The 24,956-nt window shown below is 38.2% G+C and overlaps 1 protein-coding gene across 12 annotated transcripts in view; it reads right to left on the bottom strand.

The window, feature by feature from the left end:
• Positions 1 to 24,956, bottom strand: part of FRY (FRY microtubule binding protein) — a 234,016-nt gene that overhangs the window by 150,363 nt on the left and 58,697 nt on the right. For 3 of the 12 annotated variants that reach the window (XM_032099552.1, XM_032099554.1, XM_032099555.1), the window contains exon 1: positions 17,535 to 18,335. The exons of 7 other annotated variants lie outside the window; for them this stretch is intronic. In XM_032099552.1, coding sequence (XP_031955443.1) covers positions 17,535 to 17,604 — 70 coding nt within the window. In that variant the 5' untranslated portion in view covers positions 17,605 to 18,335. Of the gene's footprint in view, positions 1 to 17,534; positions 18,337 to 24,956 lie in introns of those variants that run through there. 2 more of the 12 variants (XM_032099550.1, XM_032099557.1) reach the window with 2 other exon arrangements.

Here is a 24,956-nt window from a genome sequence, read left to right as displayed (position 1 = left end):
CTGTGATGACACCACAGGAGGGATTTCTGTGAATAAAGACTAACACAAGAGATACATCAATCATGCTTCCCTCTACAGTGGAGCACACAAAGTAACATCTATACAAAGAAAAATGAAAGAAAAAATTCTGCAGCCAAAGTCTGGATTAATATTTATCAATCCCCTACTCTACATCTGATCGAACCACTGTCATTACTTAATACTGGCTGCAGCAGCACACTCATAACATTGTCTATCTTCCATATTAAATGCTATTCGGCCTCTTTGCTTACAGCTGTCTTTTATCAGCCACAGACCATTACGATGCCATAGTATCTAAAAATGCTTTATTACATTACATTAACAATTCTTTGAAAGTGGGTTCATTTGCTTCTTAGCCACAAACCTAAATGCAAATGCAAATGTTTGCTGCTATGGTAGACTGCAACTCCAGGACAAAAATACTTTCTGTGGTGACTGAAATACAAGATAATTCCTTTTATCATCCACATGAGCTCAGTGAAGGTTTGTGAAAATTTAGTTTGAGTGCAGCTGCCCACTGAAAAACTTTCACTTGAACACTAAGTGGAGTGCATGAAATTTAGTTGCTGTCCAAGGGACCCTCTGCATGAGCAGTCAGTAGCAAATACCAAATACAACATGGACAGGACATTGCTCTCATGCTGGTGGGCCATGACAGAAAACTTCTTCCATGTATTGAAATGTCTAAATGTTTTGGAATGCCAGAAATATATTATTAAATTTGGAGAGGAATGGGCACCTATTGAGATGAACTCGGTGTAATTTAATTACCAAAATAAAGAAAGAATCCTAGGGTTCACACTGAATTTTTCAAATAAACAGCTTAAACCCTGCAAAAACAGAGTAATTCATTAGAAAAACCAAAGAGCCTAAACAAATCTTAGAATAATAAAAAGATACTTTTTATAGTATATTCGAAGGGAAATTCACTATTCCTGAGGGCTGGGACAAAACTAAGGTTGTATCAGATTTTCTCAAGTGTCAGCAAGGGCAATCCAGGCAATCACAGCACAGCTGGCCTGATACTCATCCTGGAGTGGCTGCATTTGACTAATAATGAACCAAAGTATGATAATACAATGCAAAAATCATAGGTTTATGGAAAATAAATTTTATTAAATTAACTATATCTTTCTATGAGATTATAAATTTGGTTAACAAGGCTGAAAGTGTAGTCTTACATTTTTGCTTGGCAATTGGATTGGTATTTTACCAAACTCTAAAATCAATGTTCACAACAAATACAGATTAAAAGATAGGTAACATCTATGGATTAAGGAAGAATCATACTGCAATGAATGTACTTCTAGTGGAGGTACAGAGACCAGTTCTTGGTTCTATACTATTTATCCTTACCGTTAACGACATAAAAAAAAACCTTTTTTTGAAAGTTTACAGGCAAAACTGAAATTAAGAGTGATAGATAGAAAAAATAGCAAAAAAAAGTCCTTCTACTCTGTTTGAATAGCATTTGAAACTTAAATACAAGCGAATAATACATGAGATATTAATTCTAACCTATGGAGGATTGCATAGCCAGAAACAAGGCTGCACAGACAGAATAAGGCTTTCTCTTCCTGGGAAACACTGATGATGAAAAAAGGCCCGAGACCAGGATGACTAATGTGTTGAAAACAGGCTGCTATTCTTGTGACCTGAAGAGCTATGAAGAGCCTTTTCAAGCAGTATGAAAAAAAGCAAAAGCAGGAAAGCTCTACTGCTTCACTGTCAGTGGCTCTGCAACCACTGCTGGATGCTCAGTCCTGTTCTGGTGTCTGCAGCTTGAAAAAAGATGCTGGTGAACTAGAGGACATTCGGGAAAGGCAACTGTAACTCATGAGTGCAAAAGTTGCCTTTAAATTTAATTTAATTTGACCATGAGAAAGTTACACAGAAAGTTATCCTCTAACGGCAGGAATTTGCACTTATTGTTCCTACGATGGCACCTATCTGCAAAATACACTTCATGGAGCCTCTTGCCCCCAAATGCCTTTTTTAGACAACACAAGCACTCAGGCACGTCCAAGCTGTGATTCATTACAATAAACATGTCTAAAGCAGCCCATCTGAACTGTACCCTTGCACCTCTTCACTGGCTATCAGGAAAACCAGTCTTGATTGTGTAAGATGTAAAATATAAACACTAATGATGCCTGAAAGTTAGGTGAGATGATTTCCACGCCCATTAAGCATGAATATCAGGAACAGAAATTTGCTAAGAGACAGATTTTTGTTCAGTAACATCCAATGTCCAGAATTTTAGACTAGACAAATGCATTAAATAAGTTAAACACAAAGGGAGCAAAATTAACTACCAGAATGCTATTAAGTCTGGTGCTGATTCTTCCATTACTGGAAATTTTAAATGAAGATTTTTTTTTTTTTAAGATGTGCTTTGTCTCAAATAGAAATTAATTCAGAGAAGCCATAAAGCCTGTTCTATGAGGAGCACAGATTGGATGACACAATGTTTTTTCTGGTTGTATAATTTATGACTTGTTGAATATATTAGTAGAAAACATAGTTCTGAGAACAATCTCTCATTGGTAAAACTAAGATACAGATGTTGCAAGAAGGATTCTCCTTTCTCTAATCTTGATAATATCAAGAAGTAGAAGTCTGAATTCCTATCAGTACTTGATTTCTCTTTGTACATCCAGGTACAAATATATATTGTATGATCAGAGTATCTTTGTGATATATGTAATGTTCTCCTGCTCTGATGGTTTGATTGCTGAACATGCTTTGCCAAAACAGAGACTGATTTTAAGGGTTTTTTTTTGTAGAAAATACGTCAAGAGAACATAAAAGTGAAGGCAACTTATTGGGATGAGCTGGTTTTAATGTTTTAAAGGAAGAGTACACTGCCTGAATAATTTATAAATATGCTTCATTAGTAAAAGTGATAACCATACACACCAGTGGTTTGCCTTAAGAGAATGCTTATACAGAAAAGTGAAGCGCTCTGAAAGTGCAGTGATGTGCTCCAGGAAAGTCACCTTTCACTGTCTGAGTGCTTGAGGAGCAGAGAAGAACCACAGCTGAAATGCTTATTGAAAGTTATGTTGACTTGCACATGAAGGCAGACTGTCCTGAGAATCTGGAAAAGGCTATAGTGCATGTTACAGATCACCAACAAATGCCTGGTCATCTGCTACAGAATTAAGCCCCATAAATACAAAGATCCAAGGCTTTCTTGTACAGTAGCACAGTCTGAAATAAAATGGCTTAAGAAATTAGTATATTAAGAAAGGATATGGTAATGCCAGATGTATTACAGAATCTTGTATTCTAATTATTGGACATAATTATTTTCATTCTTTCCTTGTGGCACCTAAGAAATTCACCAAACCCAGTCAATTGTCCTGCCTCCACCCCAAAGGGAACTTTGTAACAAAGTTGTGGCTCCAAAAGGGTCAGGAGAGCTCAGAAGAAAAACACATAATTCTAGCATTAAGCAAACAGGCCAGAGTTGTTCTGTTAGAAATCCCCGATTCTCACTGCAGAAAGACATTAAAACCAGGAGAATACTGACCTAAAAAATGCACAAATGGTTTTGGTAATAGGTACGTAATCAGAGAATTCAAAGCGAAGAGTGCAGGCAATTTTGCCAACAGTGTTCCATGAACTGTGATCTTACAATAAATTCCATTAGTTACAAGCATCAGATGTTGTTATGGGACATCACTTCGCATCAAAAACAATGACAAGCTATATTAGCATAATGGGTTATTATTCCCAGATCCACGTGATCAGTAATCCATGGCAACCCAATGATAATGAACGCCTTTGTAAGTAAGAAAGTATGTACAAAACTATAAGAAATATGAACCTCATGCACCTGAAATGGTACATAAGGCTGCTAACATACTAAGAATTTAAACACCAGCATTGACACTTCTCTCTGTATACACACAGATATTTTCCCCATCCTCTCAGCCAACCATCGCCTTTGTGGGGACATGGCATTTCCAGGACACTTTCGCTCAGGGCTCATCAACTGGGAAGTTGAGTGCTTAAAATCAGCCTGTGGAACAGAAACCAAAAAAAATGACCGAAATGATAAATCACTTGGGTAAATCTGGGGAAATTTTGCTGGTAAATTTACTGGGTAAAGCAGCATCTCAGAACAGGACCCACAACAGCCAACACTGCCTTTGATACATCCAACACAGTGACCTCTCATTGTTGGGCCACTTCAAATGTTCAAAGCAGAAGAGAGAAGCAGCTCCTCTGCTTTTCAATTTGGCTGTAACTGCTTTTTATGGAACAGCTTAATGGCTAAAAAACTCATCTAGAACGTGGTAGCTTGGGGTTGAATGCTTAATTTAACTTCAAGGTTTTGAAATCCCATCTCCAACCTTTAAAAAACCTTCATCTGGAATAACTAATACAGTAAATTTAAAATAAACTTTATGTTTTGTTTTGTTTTTTTAATTAAATCAATCTAATTCCAATTCCATTGATGTAAACAGTTAAATACTCTCTAGTTTTCCATGAAAAAGCCTTAGGACAATATTCAGCTTTCCGAAAATGCTGCTCAGTATATATTACTTAAATTATCAATGCAGATACTTATTAGATTTTCAGGACACTGTGCCAATTCTTCTAAAGTTTATGGAAAATCATAGCTATCATTTGAATCCAAAATGCATATGATTGCATGATTCAAAATAGAAAAAAGAGATTGAAAAAGACTGTAATTAATCACACTGATCACTTGTGTTTAATGAAGTTTAACGTTCACTGGTCACTTGTGTTTAAGAAGTTTAATGACTTCATTTTCTGTATTAAATAGAAAGACATAATTTGTTATTTTTATTTACACACACATACATACATATAACAATAATGTAGAGATTTGAACCTTCCAGTCAAATGTTTCAAACTCTGCTCCTTATAAAGCAGGTAAACATATCCAACCTAATAAATGTAAACAATACGAACTTGAAATGCCTTTTCTGGATTTAATATTACAAAACTGAGAATTCTGTATCAAAGTCATGCCCCAAGGATATCATCACAATACAAATGTAATCTTTAAAATGCATGACATCTCAGTCAGACAGGTTTTAGGAAAGTTTACCAATAAGGTTAAAATTTGGTAAGTAAGTGTGCTAGCTACGCAAGAGGTTCTAAAAGCATTTTACAACTCTTTGTACTTAATTGAGAAAAATGCTTGATTAAAATCAGTGGTAGCAAGTTTGAAAAAACCATCTCATTACCTTGCAGGGATAGATTCCCTAATGTAACGAGAAAATTACCACAGAAATTAGTAACAGACTTTATGGTGATCGAGAAACAGTGGTATTAATACTGGGCAGATAGTCCTTCTAAGTATCTATTAATATCAAAGCACATGATAAATTTAAATAAATATCTAACTTGCCAGCAGTGTGATGCTTCCATTTCACTCCTTGAAGGACTACTGCTTGTCATCAAATAAATGAAAAACTCTTACTTGCAAATGCCATTCTCAGAGCTCCATTGTAACAGTCAGTCACCTGGAATTCCCACTTTGGGCAAAACAGAGCCGGGAATTGGCCCAGGAGCAGCTACTTATATACATGGACCTTCTGTCACTGCAGCTGCAGTGAGAAATCCTGTTTCTCCCCTTCCAGTGAAGAGCTGGCCCTTACACTGCAGTTGAAGCATGTAGCCAGTCTTGTTTTTTTCATGTTTTAAAAATAAATTCTATCTTGAAAGACATTTACAGATACACATGGTAAATAAATTTTCAGAATTGTACTCTAAATAATTCCTTATTTCATTTGATTATTTCTCTCTTTTTTCATTGCTTATACTTGTACATTTCAACGTGTGTAAGTATACTTAGACGTCACAACATGCTATTTACCTTCTTTCAAATCCCTGATGAGGAGATAAAGTAAAGCCTAGAGTCCATCCCTGCAGTACACAACTGCTTAGCTCAATCTAATGCGGTAACAAACCATCCACAAGGATACTTTAATATTTACAGTGCCTCATGCCAGTTTTTAATGCATTGCTCATAAAACTATTATATTTAAATGTATGCTGAGTGACACTCAAATACACCCTAATACTCAAATACCTGGTTATTTCTTCCTTCAGCTGAGAACTCTGTAAAAAGTGCCCAGATCTGTCTGACACCCTCTCCTGGGAGATGCTACCACAGACTAGTTTTTGTTCTTAGCTTAGACACTACCTCCTGTATTGGAGGAGAAGTCCATTAGGACGTTACCTGCTACTGCATTACAAGTAATAATAAATAGAATAATAATCTGAAAGGGCATTTCTTTGTACATCTGTGTGCTTTCCACTGTGCTGCATTACCTCATTGGACTCAGGCTTTCAGAAGTGAGGTAATATAGAGGATGTATGATTAATCTGATGCCAAATGAACCAACTGTTGACCCAGTTACCTTAACAGCATGCACAACTCACTTGCTGTTCTCCTCATCTGATAAAATTTCACACTTTTTGTCCCCCCAAGCACTGAGGCAAAGGAAGGCATACCCTGCACTGGAAGGATGTGCTATAAAGAAAGGATGTAGGATGGAAATCAGGTCTCCTGCACTGCATTCTGCTCTTGGGAGGGGATTTCTCTGTCTCTCACCTCCCCCACCTCCCCAGCTGCTCTCTTCTTACTCCATCTCTACAATCTGGTGTCTCCTCATGGCTGTGTTTTCCCCATTTCAGGCTCTCTGTTCCAGTTCTGGACTCCAATGCACTGTTTGCCCATCTAAACATTGCTCATCTCACCCTGCCAGTCCTCTTAACCCCATCCCATCCCTTCTCCCATCCCTATTCCTTCACTCATCCCCCTCCAGGGTGTCCTTGGTTCCATCTCATACCAGCCACTCTCAATTTCCACTCCCATTGCCTGGGAAGTATCAGTTCCCCTGCTTCTGCATCCTTCCCTATAATGATTCCCCTGCCTCTTGTCCCTTCATTCCCACAGGCTCTTTCCTGGGCTTTTATTGCAGATTCATTCCCCTCTGCCCTCACTTTCTTTGTGCAATCACTGTACAGAGGCAGTTGGCTCATAAGGTCTCTGTCCCTCACCCATTCCCAACATGAGAATTTTTAACACGAACAAGCAATAGGGTTGTTTTCTCATTATTAGAGAGGGTAGAACCATTTCTGCAGAAAATTCTAAAATCCACCTTCAGGGACATTAAGATTAGAAGTGTTTTAGCCCAAACTGTAGAGCTCAGGAAAAGAGAGGGTTTACATTAAAAAGTAGGTGCAGCAATATACACACATAATCATTAATTTTTTTTCTATTTTTTTAAATAAAAATCCAACCTGTCTATATTAACAACTTTTAAAAGTTCATTAAAACAATAATTCCAATTATTTCAGTAATTTCAGTTGCTATGGAAGTCTGCAGGGCCCTAAACAGCCACTTCTACCTGTCCTATCCCTTACTGCTTAAATACATGACAAAAAAATGATTAAAAACAATCAACATTTTAAATTTCACATTCCCCTTGAAAATATTTTCCTCTTCTATGACATATTTGTTAAAGATTCACCACAGACACACTGAGACTTTGCCTAATTTGCTACAAACCTTGATGACTTCTGTATTTCAAAAAGTGATACATTCCAACTTCTGATTCCCAGAGAATCAGAAATGCTCCTGATCAAACACTCATCCCAGTACATAATACATACATTGTATTATGGGGAATGAATCTGTCACATTTTCCTGCTATGAACAATAGAACAAAAATCAAAATAACCACCTAGCTTTGGTTCAGATGGCGCAGAGATAAAGGGTGGGGTGAGGTTATTTGTTTCAAACATCTGCCTTCATAGAAAAAGAAATGCAGCTAAGTAATTTTCTCCTCATTTAAGACATCAGTAGCAACAAATATGCACGCTGTGGAATTTAAAGCAATCCAATGACATTTCCATATGAAAACTACTACTTACTGTCAATTAAAAATCTCATTATATATATTAACTGGCTGAGTCACAATTTACAATGTGTCACTTGGCTACCAAGAATGTGAAGGAAAAAAAGGTTCTTCCAGTACAAAAACAGAAGACAGGGCTTCATTTCTAGATCTAACACAGGATATGTGTTTCTCAGTTAATTTCTCTGTTTTGATTTGCCCAGCAATAGCAATAAAGCAATCTCACATGCTCAGGTAATAATGCTGAAAGAATTTAAGTCTGTAAAGCTTCCAGATGGGAAGCACTGTATGAATATTATTATAATGGAGACCATTACAACCAAGTTATTTGCAGCGGTTTCCCTGCACCTGAACTAATGAATGTCAATTTGCATCTTGTGAATGTACTTTAAAATACGCAACACTATGAGTTCTGTGTGCAATCCTCTCAAAGGTGTGACTGAAGCTTGGTTCACAGCTGGTGTATTTACAAAGGCTGTCACAACAAGGATTTCCTCCAGTCTAAGAAGGCGGGAGGCTCATGCAGCCATTCTTCAACAGCTGAGATTCCCTCTTCACTACCTAACAGCCTCAATTTACAAAGTCGTAGAAACTTAGATATCTTTAAGAATTCTACCCGTCTCTGAATTGTTCTGATTTTTGTTAACATGTCCAAAAAAAAGGCAGGCAGGCAGACTGAGTAAGTTCTGCTTCCACAGGAAAGCTATCTAAAACAATTCCAGTTACAAGGGAATGACTACTTTCAGCACTTGATATCTCAGTAATGTGCAAAGAATAAACCTCATTATGAAAACATACAACAATGCATTGCTGTGAGTATATGCAGAAACCTACTCTGCAAACTTCTCAAGGAAGACCTTCAGCGAGAACTCTATCCAGGTAACCTTCTGACTAAAAAACAAAATTAATCCACACATTTAAAGGCATTCATAAATAATAATCAGAAATGCAGTAAGAAAGATAATTCTGTACATTGTGTTCAACAAAACTTGTTCAAGGAAAACAGTATCAGAACAAACAAATTTATAAATTGACATCTTCTGAAGTTTAATTTACTCCACATATGAGTTGAGACTCTTCAAAGTTACAGAGAGAGAGGAGATAGATAGCTTGAGATTAGGAAAAAGTATCAGCATAATGATCACCCAGTAGTTATAGGAGTCTTTCAAAATATCTTTGGCAGACTACTGTGCTGAGCCATGTACTACTTAAGAATTCTAGGGAATATAAATTAGTCTTTCAAGCTTTTCAAAACAAAACTAAAACCATCTGCAACTTCACGATTATAAATAACATCAAGATCTAATGCATTCTGTTGATCAGTCCTTGTCTGATATAATCCATCTAACATCTTCACATTCTGGCCATACACAAACTGTGATTTCTCACTCCCTCACTCACTAGTGAAAAACCACAGCAGTCTCTTAACTTGAATTCATTAGCACTACATGTGATGACAGCAACTTTCTGAAAGAATAGAAAGTATCCAGAATAAAGACTGTATAGCATGTCTCTCAAAAGGGCCTCCTCCTTTTTTTTTTAATGTGTGAAACTTCTCTGCTAAGGCTCCAATCACCTAATTAAGCTCTTTATCAGTAACGTATTTCCCTAGAGAAACGTGATACTGTCACTATAGCAATCCCACAGTATTTACAAAACAACACTCAGATTCAAACCAGTGTCCTGAAAAGAGCCCCAGAATCTCTTTCCTGAGACATGACAAAGATGGATCTCTCAGGCACCTCTAATACCAGTTGTATCAGTGATCTTACACTATGCACAAAAATCAATATTTCGGGGGGTGTCTCTGTATTTGTGATCTCTCTTTCACACACATGAGGATGCAAGTAGCTCAGTGAAACTACTGCTACTTGGCTGAGAGCAAACTAGGAAGTCAGTGTTTCTCAGATGTGTTTCATTCAGTAGCTTGTTTTAGCAGGCTCTGCTGTCTGCTGTGAAAAGAAAAACTCTGCCATCCCTCGGTTTTGAATGTGACTATAATTGGCAATATACAGAAGATCATAAGTGTGTAAGGAATTGCCAGGCTTCTCAGTAGTTCCTGCGAAGAAGAGTCTGAGCTTCTGAACTCTGAACTTGAACAAGTCCTGTTTTCCCCCTTTGAGATGCGCTATATCAAGGGGATCTGGCAGACAGAGGCCAGAGAGACTGTCTGGCTGAAGACAGAGGCAGAAGTGTCGCTCAGTACTTCAGTGCACTGTCACTAAATTCCCTGCCCCATTCAGTGATGGGTCCACATTGCCCTTGTTCAGCCTTTTACCACTACGGAAGCAAGAGTAACTCTCCTTCTTGGCTTTGATATTCCTTGCAAATCCCACCTCCAGTTGCATTTTGAATTTCCAAGCACCGTCCCTGCATGCCCAAGCAATGTCTATAAATTCTTCCTTTGTAGCCAAATCACACTTCTGCCTCAGATATGTTGCCTTTTTCACAGTGGAGCTCAGCCAGGAGGTCCCTGGTAAGCCAAACCAGTCTCCTCATATTTCTGTTTGTTTCGTTAAGCATGGGGAGTCCATTCTTGTTATTGGAAGATGCTGACCTCGAATACCTGTCAGCTTTCCTGAGTTCCTTTGCCTTTTAGAGCTGCCCCTCATGAGATCCCCACTAATAGTTTCTGAAATGTCAAAAACTGAAATCTACTCTCCTGAAGTCCAGGGTCTGTACTCGGCCACTCTTTCCCCACTCTTCTCAGGATTTTGAGCTCCAGTCAGGTCTTTCATGTTAATGGGTAACAGACCCAGTTGCACTTCACCCATTTGGTCCATTGTAATTCAAGAAGTTACTTCCAATACGCTCAAGAAATCTTGGCTGCTTGCATCCTACTATTTTGCACTTGCAGCAGACATCAGGAAGTTCAAGCCTCTCATGTGAACCAACATCAACAATTCATGAACTTCCTCAAGTTGTTCAAAGAAGACTTTCTACACTTCCTCACCCTGATTAATGGCCTGTAACATATTCCCACCATCACCCTGTAACACTTCAAGTCATCTGTTCCAATCCTGGCACACAAACTCTCCAGCACAGTCACCCATCCATCCCAGAGAAGAGCTCCATAACTGTAAGGAGTTTCTTCACAAAGACAGCAACTTCCACTCCTTATTTCCCTGCAGGTCCTCCCTCTAGAGCTTGTATCTATCCATCCATCATATCATTCCAACTCTGTGAGCTGTTAAGACCCAACTTGCTACTGCTATGACACTTGTGACTGAATGTAGCACTTGACTTCTTCCTGAGTGTTTTCCAGAATGCATGTATTTGTATACATGCATTTAAGGTATGCATACAATATATAAAAGGGTGTCTCTTCATCCTGTTTTACAGTTCCCGACGTTTCTCTTATTCCCTTTTCCCTGTATCCTTTGCTTTCCACCCCTGTTCACTGCCACCTAACTGAACTATGGGTCATAATCCGTCTCCACTGTCACCCCTAGTTTCCTGCTCTCAGTAGGATGATGAGCCAGTCAGCAGATGTTTTGTCATACTATTGAACATCTTTCTATTTACATTCTTAAAAATACAAACCATACATGAATTTAAAACATCTCACTGATACAGCTATTGCGAAGTTTGAACATTATGTTTAGTATTCCTTTTAGCTAATGCACTACACAAAGGACTGGATGATTCAGAAGAAAGAGTATTTGAGGAGAAGGGATTTTCTTTCCATGAACAATTGATTCTAATCTAGTTTAGGTAACTGCAGTGACTGAAAAATTACCAACTCACAAATAACTCAGCTACTTATCTCTATGAAATTATTCTGCAGGCCAAATTTATCATGGAAACATACAAAAATAAACATATAAAAATAAAAGATACTACAGCTTACTCAGGAGTATTTTATAGGAGTAGAGGAAACATAAGAACTGCTAGTTCTTTCCCTGATCCTTTTGAATAATGATTATCAATAGTGGAAAAAACCAAACTGCTGGTATTTTGATAAAATCAAGGATATCACAAATTAACCACTCAAAGTGAATACAAATAGTGTAACAGAACAGCTTTTTTTTTACTACAACTAAAATAATTGGAACCTTTATGGAATATCTACCAGTAATTATCTAAGCCTAGTTTCCAGATCATCTTATATTTAGTGTACAAAAATTTATGTACTATATTGCAGTCAAAGCATTTGTAGATTTTTACTGCAGTAATTCAAACTTTTTAATGACAAGGAAGCTCATTCTATAAATCAACTGAATTTTGAAATAAAGCATTTATGATTTTCTCATCCTTTTTTTCCTCCCACTACGGTAGAAACACTTCCGGAATGTCCTCAACAGAGTAGCAAACATCAAAATAAACAAAAAATCTTTTTTTGAAGAGTTCATAGGTTTCCAAAGTCATAAAACTTCCATTTTCCCTTACTTCTGAGAAGAACCATGTCAAAATGCAAGTTCTAAAATGGGTACCAACAGAACACAAACAGCCTAAACATCGTGGTTTACTACCTTTCCCTACAGATCAGATCTGAAGACAAATACAAAGAAAGTTCCTGGGAGATAACAGTCAACATTATCAAGCAAGACACTTTACTGCTGACAATCACAGACTACTTAAAGCTGAAGAACACACTAAGCACCCTCCCTTCAGGCTCAATGGACAGAGCAATCAATCCCCTTCATGTAGCACAATAGCTTGAATTAATGGCATCCCTTGTCCCAGGCAGACTCAGATGCCAAGACACGAGCAGATGCTAAACCTTTGTGCCCAGGGCTCCCCAAAGGCAGGGCTGTGGAAGGGCCAGCTCTCCCCAGGTGTATCAGGGTGAGACCTCAGTAGCCAGCAGGACACACGGGTCCCAGTTTCTCGGTCTGCCTACCGCAGCCACTGGCCCTGTCCCTTCCCCAGCTGCTTCAGGCAAGAACTGATCTTCTCCCTGTGTGGTGAGTTTGAAGCACATCAGCTTCTGGAATCAGGTTACTTGGGCCTGCAAGAGTACGGATGCCAGCGCAAGAGAGACTGAAGGAAGGATAGGTTCCCCTTGTTCAGTGAATGTGTTTGTCTAAGTGGGCACTGAGAAAACGAAGGAGCCTCTTTCCTTGATTGGTATCTTGCTATAAATCACGAAGTCTGACAGCATGGTGTGCTCAGCTATTCAGTCTTAAACAGGTCTGTGTTTGACTGCAGATAAGGGAACCCTGCAAAACAGCTGTTATCACCCTTGTGCACAATAAAATCTTACTAGAAGATCAAACTAGTGCATCACAGACTTGGACATAATAGAGACTTTCAGCTACGAAAATGTCTGCGGCCATCCCTTTTCTCTTGCTCATCGACACAGGACTTCATGAATATTTTCTGTAAAAAGGCTGAATTTTATTGCCTTGTGTATTACATTCGTTTAATGAATGACTAAATGCTCTTCATTAATTTCTTTTCCTGACATGGTAGAAACATTATCTTCAAGAGAAGAACAGAACATGGCAGCTAGCAATCCTTCAGGCTTCATGCTGGCCACTGGAAAGTCTCTGATGCCCGACGCTCTTTTGACCACAGAACTTGTTTTGATGCTAGCCCAGTGTTCAGCTCAGTACGTGACCAGCAAGAGGTGGAGGAGCCAGAGATCCTACTCATAGTGCTGTGGGACATGAGCTGATGTCAGTGTCTGTGTGCTCCCAGGCCTGGGCTGTCTCTGATGTTACTCCCACTTGTAAACAAGAAGTAGCTTTTGACAACCATTGCTACAGGGATTGGGCACACAGGGGCACAGAGATGGAGAACACTGTGTGGCAGGAGGACTGAGCAATGGGCTTTGTACAGCACAAAGGTGAAGAAGATGATGACATGAGGATTTTGATGTGGATGTCGGCTACTGTGGAAGAAGGCAAGGAAGTACAGGCCATGGGAAAGAGACCTGAAGTCCTGATACTAGAAAAGTCCTTATTCTGAGTCTGCATTAAATACAAGTCTGCAGAAAATCCCCTTGCTATCCAAAGGTAGATAAACTACCATTGCAATCCATCTCAAATCAGGCCCTGCAGATAACTCTGTTCTATAAGAAGTGCCAAATATAATATTCTCTATGCAAAATATGCAATTTCATTTCACTACACAGAAAGAAACCTTAAAACCTATCTCTCATAACTGCAAGACAATGAAATGCAGCTTCTACAAGACCACACAGGAGCTGACTTGTGAGAGCATGAGTCAGCCATCTACCTGTGCCATTTAGATCCTTCTACAGAATCCTTTCCTCCAATAAAACTTAATTGCTTATCAGATCTAGGAACTACAAAAGGCAGAATTTATTATAGACATTTCTGCAGTTTATAATGATGGTACTCTAGCTTCCTGTAGCTTGATTTCAAAACTTCTGTTCAGATTTTTTAAACTATGAATTTGAAAAAGACATTTGGAAATTAAATTCAGAATAAGTCTATCTGATTCATTCAAAAAAGTAAAAAAAAAATCTAAGGAAAGATCAGACTTCAAGTTCTTAACATTTGTATTCTTGTATTATGCCTTGAATCAATTACAAATGTTTATTTACAAAAATGCATTTTGCAATATTTCCATAACAAATCTGAGGAAAAGACTCTCAATTGTCCTACTTTTGGTAAGCCCTATTTTATTCTTGTCATCTTATTGACCTCAGTGGGCCAAGTGAGCACCACTCACCTTGTGCAGGCATAGACATTTCAGCAGTACTTTCAAAAAGAAGTAATGCAAATGATTAATGCAGTTATTGACTAATGCAGCACTGATCAAAAACACTTGAATATTTAAGAAAACATAACATAGATGAGATGGGTAAAAAAAGCCCCTTAGATTATTCTTATTTTCCAACCAGAGAATCCCAGTTCTGATTCCATCTCCAACATAATACAGGAATATCTTCCAGACAGCACGATGTGCACAGTATCTTATGGACACGTGCACAGCAAAAGTCTGTCTTGGGAACTGCACAAAGGAGTATTTTGAGATCTCAGTTTGATGGGATAATACGAAGGCCAGACTGTGACTTGGCTTTTTTATCCTCCAGGAAGAAGAGCGCAGGCTCACTGGGAACACACCAGGGACTGTATCTGACTGGATCACCCTGACTGCACCAGTTAAAATGAACTGACCCCATCACCCACCAATTACCTGCCTCCTTAGCCGGCTGATGAACATGCAAATGCAACAGCATGCTAGGTGAACACCTCAGTGAGTGCTGTGTGACACTGAACTGAAATCCTGCCTGGCATGTCAAGAATGCTAGTTTGTTAAACACCTTAGACAGCAAAGTCAGAGAAAACTGTTATCCCAGGCAGTATATCTCATGGTTTGGGCAACAGATATGGATGGCAATCTGCCAGAAAATGCTAATGTTCTAATGTGTAAGCCAAAACACAAATAAATGGAAAGACCTGGTTTTGGTGGGACTAAAAAGCCTGGGAAGGATAAATGCAGTTTAAACTGATGTTTTAATGTGCCAGTTTGCAGAAACATACATGGACAGCACCTCTACACTGTTGACATTGCAGCAAAATACATATTGTAGGAACCAAAGTTATTTTTCTTTTAAAATTGTATGTTAGACCTCTTGCTGCTATGTAAATGCCCCAGCATAACTCACGGCTTACTTCTGGTCTTGGGTGTGCAGACACAGCACCTATTCTCTGAAAAACATGCTCCCATGCATGCATGTGCAGGTTTCCCAGCAGTTTCTCAAGCAAGGGAAGTGTTTTCCTCTGCTCCACCCATCACATAGCAGAGCTGAAGAAAGCCCTAGCTTTTTTGAACTCCCTACTGTCTTATTATCAAATCGTTTGTTTTTCAGCTAGAGAGGATATGTTCAGATTGATGAACATACCCTTCCAGTACAAAAGCAAAAAAAAACCCCATTTGGCAACAAGTTTAAGGCAATCTGGGTTCATTTACTCTATCTCCTCTTACTGTTTCTTCAGATATGGTAGAAGGGGTGTTTATCCACTAAAAGAATGTCAGAAATATCAATTATTCATATACTGTTTCCATTTCCCTAAACTAGAACTTAAGGACTTATAATTTCAGACTAGAAATACCTTTCCTACATTGAAATACTTTCAATATTCCTCAAGATAAAGGAAAAAGAAAAAAAGCCAACACTTTATATTTAATTCCACAATATAGGTGGTTTTCAAGTTACAGTAGACTACTACAAAAATAGAACTGATTTGATTTCTGCACCATAAACTGACTTGTTTTTCTCCTGTCATAAGCAGTGCCTAGCTTGTTATAAAGTATGTGTTGTCACAATATACACTTATGTTCTCAGTATTTGATTAATATTAGTCCAAGAAGGTAACTGAATCATAAAATTCTCTCCTAGTCCTTGTGGGATCACTTATTTAAATGAATATGCACTAAATATTTTGGTAGGAGGGCAGATAAGCAATGCTGTTTAGGTAATACTATTATTCCCTGGTGGCTTCACACTTGTGGTGGAAAAACAGATCCAAACAAGCACTACAGTGTTACTGAGGTTACAAATGACCTGGAAAAATACAGTTTCTATGGATATCATTTAATGAAGACAAGCCTTGCATATCACACATCTAATATAGTGTTTTGTTTATTTCTTCGCAGGTATAAGATACTCACCTTGTATTAAGTAGATTTTGCAATTCTTTTATACCACAGGATTTTAAAACACTAGTCTTTTATGCAAAAATTATTAAATTATAGATAGTAGGATGATCAGAACCTTATTGCACATGTAGCCAAGTTGGATTTTTCCAGAGATATTGTGTTCTATCTTTTAAAAACAGTTAATATGGAGACTTAGCACTGTTAATTAAAGCTCCTACAGAGAAGGAATACACTCTTCATGTATTTTAACTTAAAAAGCAAATTTCTGCCAGTGTTATCTCATTGCCTTACCTAATCTGAATATGTTTGCAAGCACTAAATTTTATTCAGACATCTTCATTATATAATACAGCTAAAACATCTATAGAGCAATTGATTTAAACAGCAGTGGAAATCAGGAACAGCAGTACTGAAAAGACTATGGAAGACTAAAATGCTATTTGTTTACATTCTGCAAAACCCAGCCTGGATCAGATAAACAGATGGATTCTTTCTGGATAGAAATATTGCACAAGATTCTGAAATTAAGCATAGAGGGTGGGAAGAGCAGCTATAAGCAACTGATGTTTTGCTTCCCATCACATTAAAATGACTTTCAGACCTTAAATAGAATAATTATATTTTTGTCCTCGGTGCACAATTAATAAAAACCAACTTCTGAGCAATGCCACACCCTTGTGATTAAACAGCATTTAAAAAAATATTTAGATAAAGTCTGAACAAATCAAACAAATATGTAGGCAGGAAATGCTGCTTGGAATGCACTCCCTTGCAATGTACTGTTAGACCCAGAAAGCAGCCTAACTTCAGAATTCAATCAAGCAAAATCTAGTATAATCTCATTACAGCCCTTGCAGTTAATGAAACCTTTTAAATCTCTGACATTTTGATTTTTAGAGCTGACAAAAGCAAAAATTACTTGGTTTATATAACACAAACATACAGAAAGATAAGACTCTAGCCTTCAGGTTATCCTAGCTATTTATCACGCAATGCATAATATGAAAAGATTACTCTTCTGCTACTCACTATTGCTCCAGGATTTCAGTAAATATTTGATACTGATTTCAAAGAAGCCTGAATCCTGCTGGCTAGCCATGTCTGCTGCATACAAAGAGGCTTCTATAATTCTGAGCAGCTGAAGTGGCAGGTACTATGTATGTAGATGTGACTGTCACCAGTCAGTGATGTAAACGAGGGGTCAGAGGAGGAAATGAAGTCTCCGCAGATCCACTTCTTCCGTTCATGGTAGGTAAGCTCATTTAAAAAAAAATTGAAAAAGCTCAACAACAACAAAAACACACCATAAGATTTCTGTCCTTTGCTCTTCCTTCGGGGCTTGTACTTAATTCTATCTGAAGAGTATTTTATTCCCTCGCCCCCTCAGTACGTATTTTCATTTATTCCATTCTGCAGCCGGGCAAATTTCTTCTGGTTGGTTAAGGCATATGCAGCACCACAGCACTTGTTCCACAAGCACAGTTAGAGTATCTTCCCGAAGGGCGTCTGAGCCGTGCTTTTAATAACGCGCAGTCTGCCTGTCTGAAGCTTTTTTCCCATCACAAGCTGTCAGCCCGAGCGTATGCACCTCCTCTCGAGAACCGAGTATCAACTTCAAGCCCCACTGAAACCGTCTCTTCTGCAGCTGCAGGAATCTCACACGTACTGCTTAGCTTTAGGGGGGGAAAAGCACCCTCTAATGAACATCCTCTGCTTGCTCTGGTCAGCTGCTCTCCTTCCGCCTGTTCCCAAGAAGAGCACGCTGAACTATACACAACTGCATCATGCTGCGGTAAAGCTGAGCTGCACCCATATATCTGATTGCAGTGACGTTGGGAAGGAAAAGGCTCTCCCTCAGCCCAGTTGCACAAGAGAAGCACTTCCAGAGCACTAAACCCACGGCATTCAGACTGGCTGCTTCTGCTTTTCTTTCACTGCTACAGAAAAACGTGCTGTCATTTTTTCTTGACACTTTTTCTGCCCCCTCTCCTAACAAAGATGAGAGACAGCAAGCTGAATTCATAACGGCAAATAAGCCAGAGAGCTCACTGCTTTGTATTCACCTCTGAAAGAGCCCCAGAAAACTCAGTTTGATACCATTTTTATCTTGAATAATGGTTTCTAAAAAGGAACTGAACTCACATAAGAAAAATGAGGCAGAAGCAATTCACTGCTTGTTAATCTCTCTTTATTTTCTACAAAATACTTAATTGCTAGGTACAATTTCCATATTCCTAAGGTTTTATTTCACATAATCACACTACATCAGTATGCATATTTTAATGGTAATGAAGAAAAATAAGAATCAGTTTCCAAAATACTTTTTGTTTCATATATTCTTGGTATCACCCTTCCAGATATTATTTCCTGGGAATAACAGTACTTTTTTTTCTCACTTAGTGGAATAAATTTCCTGCAGCATTTCATAATTACAGTATCTGAGACAAAACAGAGCTTGTCTGCTGCTGATTCTTCTAAAAACTTTGTCAGCAATTGTATTCACACATTATTTTTAGTTTCAGTATGCAGAATATTTGATGTTTGGATTGGAAACTGAGGAATACAAGGGTCATTGAGACCAAGCTCCTGTGGTTCTCACTGAAAATATGCTAAATGTCTTCTGTAAACATACCTCATCTAGAGATAAGGTTTTGTGTCCTCACTAATGAAAGGCTGTTGCAGAAACTCACTTTGTAAACCTCTTTCAGTTCCTAAATGAACTTCACTCAAAACCTGTTTACACCCTTTTACGGACATGAACAACCAGAAACGTTCAGAGTATCTCAGGTTTGATCTCACCAGCTATGTCAATGAAAGCTGATCAGCTCTTCCTCCCTGTGCTGTTAATTATCATCCCATTGCTGTCGCTGTGCATCCCCAATTTATACTGAGACCCTGCTGTCCCATTTGTACCTCTTCCCCTACCCCTACACTGACAAAGCCTCCTCATTGTGCCATCCTGTTTAGCCAGCACACTCCAGCTTTTTACAATTAAAGGTAAATTCAACACCAAAATAAGGGACGTTCCAAGATCTAGGACTGATGACTTCCCACCATCCCACTAACTGATTTTTCAGCAGAGACAATGCCAAGTAGGTTTTGAAGTCCTTATTCACCATCACAAATACTGCATTAACTCCTATGTTCAAGGATTTAAGTAATATTTTCCTCTGTGGTGTTGTATCAAATGCTTTTCTGGGGATGACTGATATATTAATTTTATTGCAACTCTCTTATTGAGGTTAATTTGCAAGTAGTTGTATTTCCTAAATCCATATTCTATTTTACCCAATTTTGAATTAAATTCACACCTTTAAATATAATCTCCCACCAAATTTTGCTTCAGTCTTGAGTATCAAGCAGCCTCTCTGCTGATACAGATCATTCTCCCCCCATAAAACCTGTGGTTTATATTTACAGGGCAGAATCCCTCTTTTGATGCGCTCAACAAAAATTTCATTACCCAAGCTGCAACTTCATATGCCTGCTCTTCCTTGGAAATGAGTGAATGAATGGGAAGTTAGCAGGTTTTTGTAATGTGAATTTGAAGACATTTGGGGTTTTTTTCCACCTCACAATTAATTTTTTGTTCTGTTAGTATTACTCCTCCTACCTCTGTTCTTCTACAAGGCAAAATGAAAACTAAAGGCAAAAGCATTCACACAGTAGTGGTCAAATCTTATTCTTACTCCATCTCTCATCCTCACTGGATACTGGACTCTTTAAAATCAATGTTCTTGTTTTAAAGATGCAAAGGAGCAAGAATGCTTAACCACTTGGTTTTAATTCCTTCACATAGTCTCACTCAGCTCATCTTTTGTACTGCTGCTATCGGGAGAGTACCAGGTGACATGGGTGACCCATTGGCCCCATGGAATGCTCCTGAGGGTCCCGTGTTTCCCTCACAGGCAGAATGAAAAGTTTAGGGTTTTGTTGGTTGGTTGGTCTTGGTGCTTTCAAGTTAAAGAAATTTCAGACATCCTGCACAGGCAGTTTTCTTAATTGTCACTGTCCAGTCCATTTTTACTTCTCAAGTTTGTATTTTCAAATCTGCAGATCTATCCTTGCTTATTCTGAATCAGCTTGTATGAACAGGATCCAGTAATGTTCCTGCCACCTGGTCTTCACCAGTTATCAGGTCTAAGCAGTCTAACAATAATTTCCTGACTTTGTGATCATCTGGTGAAGAAATAAATGGGCTATCTCATCCAAGGATACCTGGATTTGACTATTGTAGGTAGAGTTTGTGTCTGGGATGTTCAAGTATCACCTCATGCCTACTTGCACTTCCCCATGGACTAACATTAAAAAGACTACAGCTACATTCAGCTATCTGTCTAGGAGTGGCAGATCCCCAGCACCTTTTTACTGACTTTCTCCAAAGTGATATGGAGCCAAAGTAATTCTATTTCACATATAGTAGGTCTTTTTAAAGCATTCCACCACAACATTAATGCAGAACCTCACTGCTCTCACCACTTAGTATTCTTTCTGAAGAACGTGTCTACCTATTGTGTGCTTCCACTGACAGTATGATGTTGCACTAAAACACTGAAAAGCTTAAAGGATACATTAAGACAAAGCATATTAAAGAAAAATGCCACCACTCTTAGAGTCTGTCTTTTTGCCATCATATGAATGAGTTAATACAGAATGGTAGTTGTTAAGATTTATTTCAGATTTGATACTCCTCCATTATTGGTTCTGCTTTCAAAAGTATCACCCATAACATAAATGCCTCAGAATTTAACTGTTGTTCTAACAGCTTCTTTAAAAGTATAATCAATTAAAATCTTACTAATTTCTAGCATTAGTCATAATTTTTTTAAAAAAAATTTAAATGCTAAATTAAATTTAAATATTTGCCAGCCTAAATTTGCAAGTAAGACATCCTCCATACATAATGATTTTACTCACATTTTGGAAACAGTCCTAAAACAGGAATAACACACTGAAATGGCAGAAACATAAGCACTCTACTTTAGTGTTCTGAACTTATTTTTGGGAGGCTCACAAGACTAAGAAATTTTGAAATTATATAGCTTCCTCTTTCATTCATGTTGACTTTGCAATATTCACAATTTAATTACATATTCCAGGCTGTGAAAGATAGACAGGCATAAGCATATGAAATCTGTCAGTGAAAGTAAATTGTCTGATGAGGGGTATTACAGACTTAGATATTTACAAGTACACTAGGCTTCTTTTTCATGTTATTACTACATGGGAATTGACTAACAATGTCGGAGGTTTTTTCCACCAAAAGAAACCATAGATTCAAAATGTAAGGCTGTTCATGTGTCTGCCATGATGAAGTACCTGCTGCTTACAATAAGCATTGTTTAAACTATGCACGTTTGTGTGTAACTCACACTCCACATTTGTGACACACAGAGCACCTTCTGTTCTCTCATTGTTTTCTGAGATCAGAGGAGACACATATCCAGGAACCTTGGTTACCTGGCTAATACCTTTCTCTGTCTGAACAAAGTCTGGAGCTGTGGAGTTTCCATGCCCCAGCTTTGGGAAAAAGAAGCTGGGAGATGCTGTTCATCAGCATGGTCAGAAGTGTTCTTGTGAGCAGAATGCTGCATGAACAGCTATTGTCACTGCAAAACATATGAAAAATAGATTTCCAAAGTTTTCACTCAGCAAAGGAACAAGAATAACAAAACCACATACTGCTGGAGGTATTCACAATATCTATCTTGAGGCATCCAGCTCAGATGCCTACACTGGGAGGTGAGTGCCTTCAGCATGACACAACAGTTCCAAAGAGTATCCGCAAAGAACACAATTATTTGTTCAAAGCAGCCTGTTTCTCCTCACTGTATACACATGATTCTTAGGGTAACTACTTTTGTAAACTCGATTTTTAGATTCTTAATATTTAGTAGCATAGGTACCAATTTTGTTTACAGTTTTAGTGACTACTGTTCATTACAGTCATTCAGGCAGTTTAGTCCTCTATGTTTTCAAGCAATGCTTGCAGGAATCCTTAAAAAAGCACACGGAGATTTGAATATAGCACAGTCTTGCACAATCTTCTAGGGCTCATTTTAGCTTGGTATGAAAGGGCCTATGTGGATTTTGCAATCCTAACTCTTCAGAATCTGAGGCAAAATGCGCAGAGTAGCTGAAAGCCTCTAAGGGATGACAGCAGTAACAAAGCAAATATAGATTCAAATTTTGTCTTCCAAGAAGTGATGTGGACACAGATCTCAAAGCCAAAAGGAGCTGTGCTGAACTACTGAGATTTTAATATGCATTATCATTACTATTATTATTATTATTATTATTTTATATGGCTTCATATAGCTTTTACTCCTTATTTTGGGTCAAATACTATGTCCTTTTAGCCCAATAATACTATATGTTGACTTATACCCGTGTCTCTGATTTCCAGGGAATCAGATTGGATTCACACCGATACAGTTTGTATAAAAGTTTGGCTGTCTGGAGGTTTGCACCTCAGGAATAAGCAAGGGCTGCTTATTAGGGTCTTTGTGGTTTTGATACAGTCAAGTCCTCTTGGGTAAAATAAAGCAACCCTACAAAGAGTGATTCCCAGATTTATTTGACTTCAGTGCAGAACACACCTAACAGAGGAAAATAAAAAAGGATATTGTCATTGCCTGGGATAAGGCTGCATTGGATTCACAATTTAACATTCCCTTCTCTGGGAACCTCTTTCTGCTCTGCTCCTGAAAGACTGTGCTAGCTTTCAGATGGATACTGGTCATAGTTCAATGGTATTCCAGTGCCTAAATATAGGTGTCTAGCATGATTATAGATACCCTAAGCTATGGGAGCTATTCACAGAGACTGGCAGATATGACATAACACGTACATTAGATCCACAGCTTTACTAATGTCCTCTGCCGAAACAAAGATCAAAATTGTAGTATCTAAATCAATCAAATTTTTTGTACTACGACGTCTTGTATTTTAACAAGGTAAAACAAACATCTTGCTATGATCCAAATTAAAAGAACAGAGTGACAGAAAGTACTGCACAAAATAAGATTTCAGTAAGGAAATCTCATTTAATATTATAATCTTTAAATAAAGCAATAGAAATCCTTCTTAGTTTATGTCTCATTAGTTTTGCTGCACCATTTTGTTTTGCCTCCTGTTTGTAAGTGACTGTTCAGCTATTGCCACCTAGTGATAGGAAGCAAAACAGGCAGAAACAAGAGAACGGTAAATAATGCATAGGGAATGCATGTTTACATCATAAACTGTGTCAAAATGGAAGACAGCAGCTCTGAAATGAAGCACATGTTTGTATTTCTGCAGCAAGGACATCAGGCAATTTGGGTACAATTATATAAAATATTTAAATAGAAACCTATTAAATGGTATTGAATAGAATAAAATAACGTATTTTCATAGATATATTATAGATTCACACATTACCCAGCTCTCATCCTCAGCTTGTTTAGTGAATTCATTAGAAGGTTGTAAGGAGTTTGTGCCTTATCTATAAATAACAAATGATAACTAGGCATTTTGCAGAGGATTAATCGGTTAGTGTTGGAATTACGCCTTCAAGATTCATAGTACTATTATCCTTCCCTTGATTTTTCTTTGGAGCTGTCAAACTGACATGTCCTCTTAGGACCCTGTCATTCATCTCTGAGTTTCTCCCTAGCTGAACAGTGTCTGGAAGCATCAGCCAGCCAGGAACAAATTTTCTTTGCCCAGACTTACCATACGCATGCTAAAAACACACCATCCTATAACCCATTAGGAAATCTGCACCACTACCACTGGGGCACAGACTCAGGCAACACTGATGCAAGAAATATTGCTGTGCATGTCAAAATAGAGCCTGTGTCCCACAAACACAGCCCACAGGCATTATCAGGCATGAGGAATAACTTTTGAGCAGTATTTTCTTCCTGATTTTCACCTGAAGGTCCCAGGAACCATCCCTAAACAAGCTGTTTTCCATTACTGGAATCCTATAAACTTCTTCCCTTCTCAGTTTTGTTAACAAACTCTTACCTGTATTTTGGAGACAAGTTTATATATCATACTCTCCAAACATCCACAGCATGATGTGTCAGAACTTCCTCATAGCAGGAAATTTCCAAACTGCCACTGAAGGTGACTCTGATTTTGGGTGCTTGTTTCAGAGATGAGATGGTGTAGCTGAACCCCATCCACACACTCAAAGTATAATTTGTATTTGCTAATTTACTTGTAAGAGATTGGTACCACTCTAGAACAGAGGGAACCCAGATTTTGTGGCTGTCCCTCTTTTTCTCAAGTTATTACACATATTTCCTCATGACACAACACATAGACTGAACCCTCAAATACTGCAAAATTTAGGGCCGTATTAAGTCATAAACTCCCTTTCCTTCTGTCATGCAGATGTATGTCTTCTACCCTCCAGGAAACTCTGTGGGAGGGCAGAGAGGTGGAAGCCAGGAAGGGAAGGGC

The sequence above is a fragment of the Corvus moneduloides genome, chromosome 2 (genome assembly GCF_009650955.1).
Source record: "Corvus moneduloides isolate bCorMon1 chromosome 2, bCorMon1.pri, whole genome shotgun sequence".
NCBI lineage: Eukaryota > Metazoa > Chordata > Aves > Passeriformes > Corvidae > Corvus > Corvus moneduloides.
This window is presented reverse-complemented; position numbering and strand designations above follow the sequence as displayed.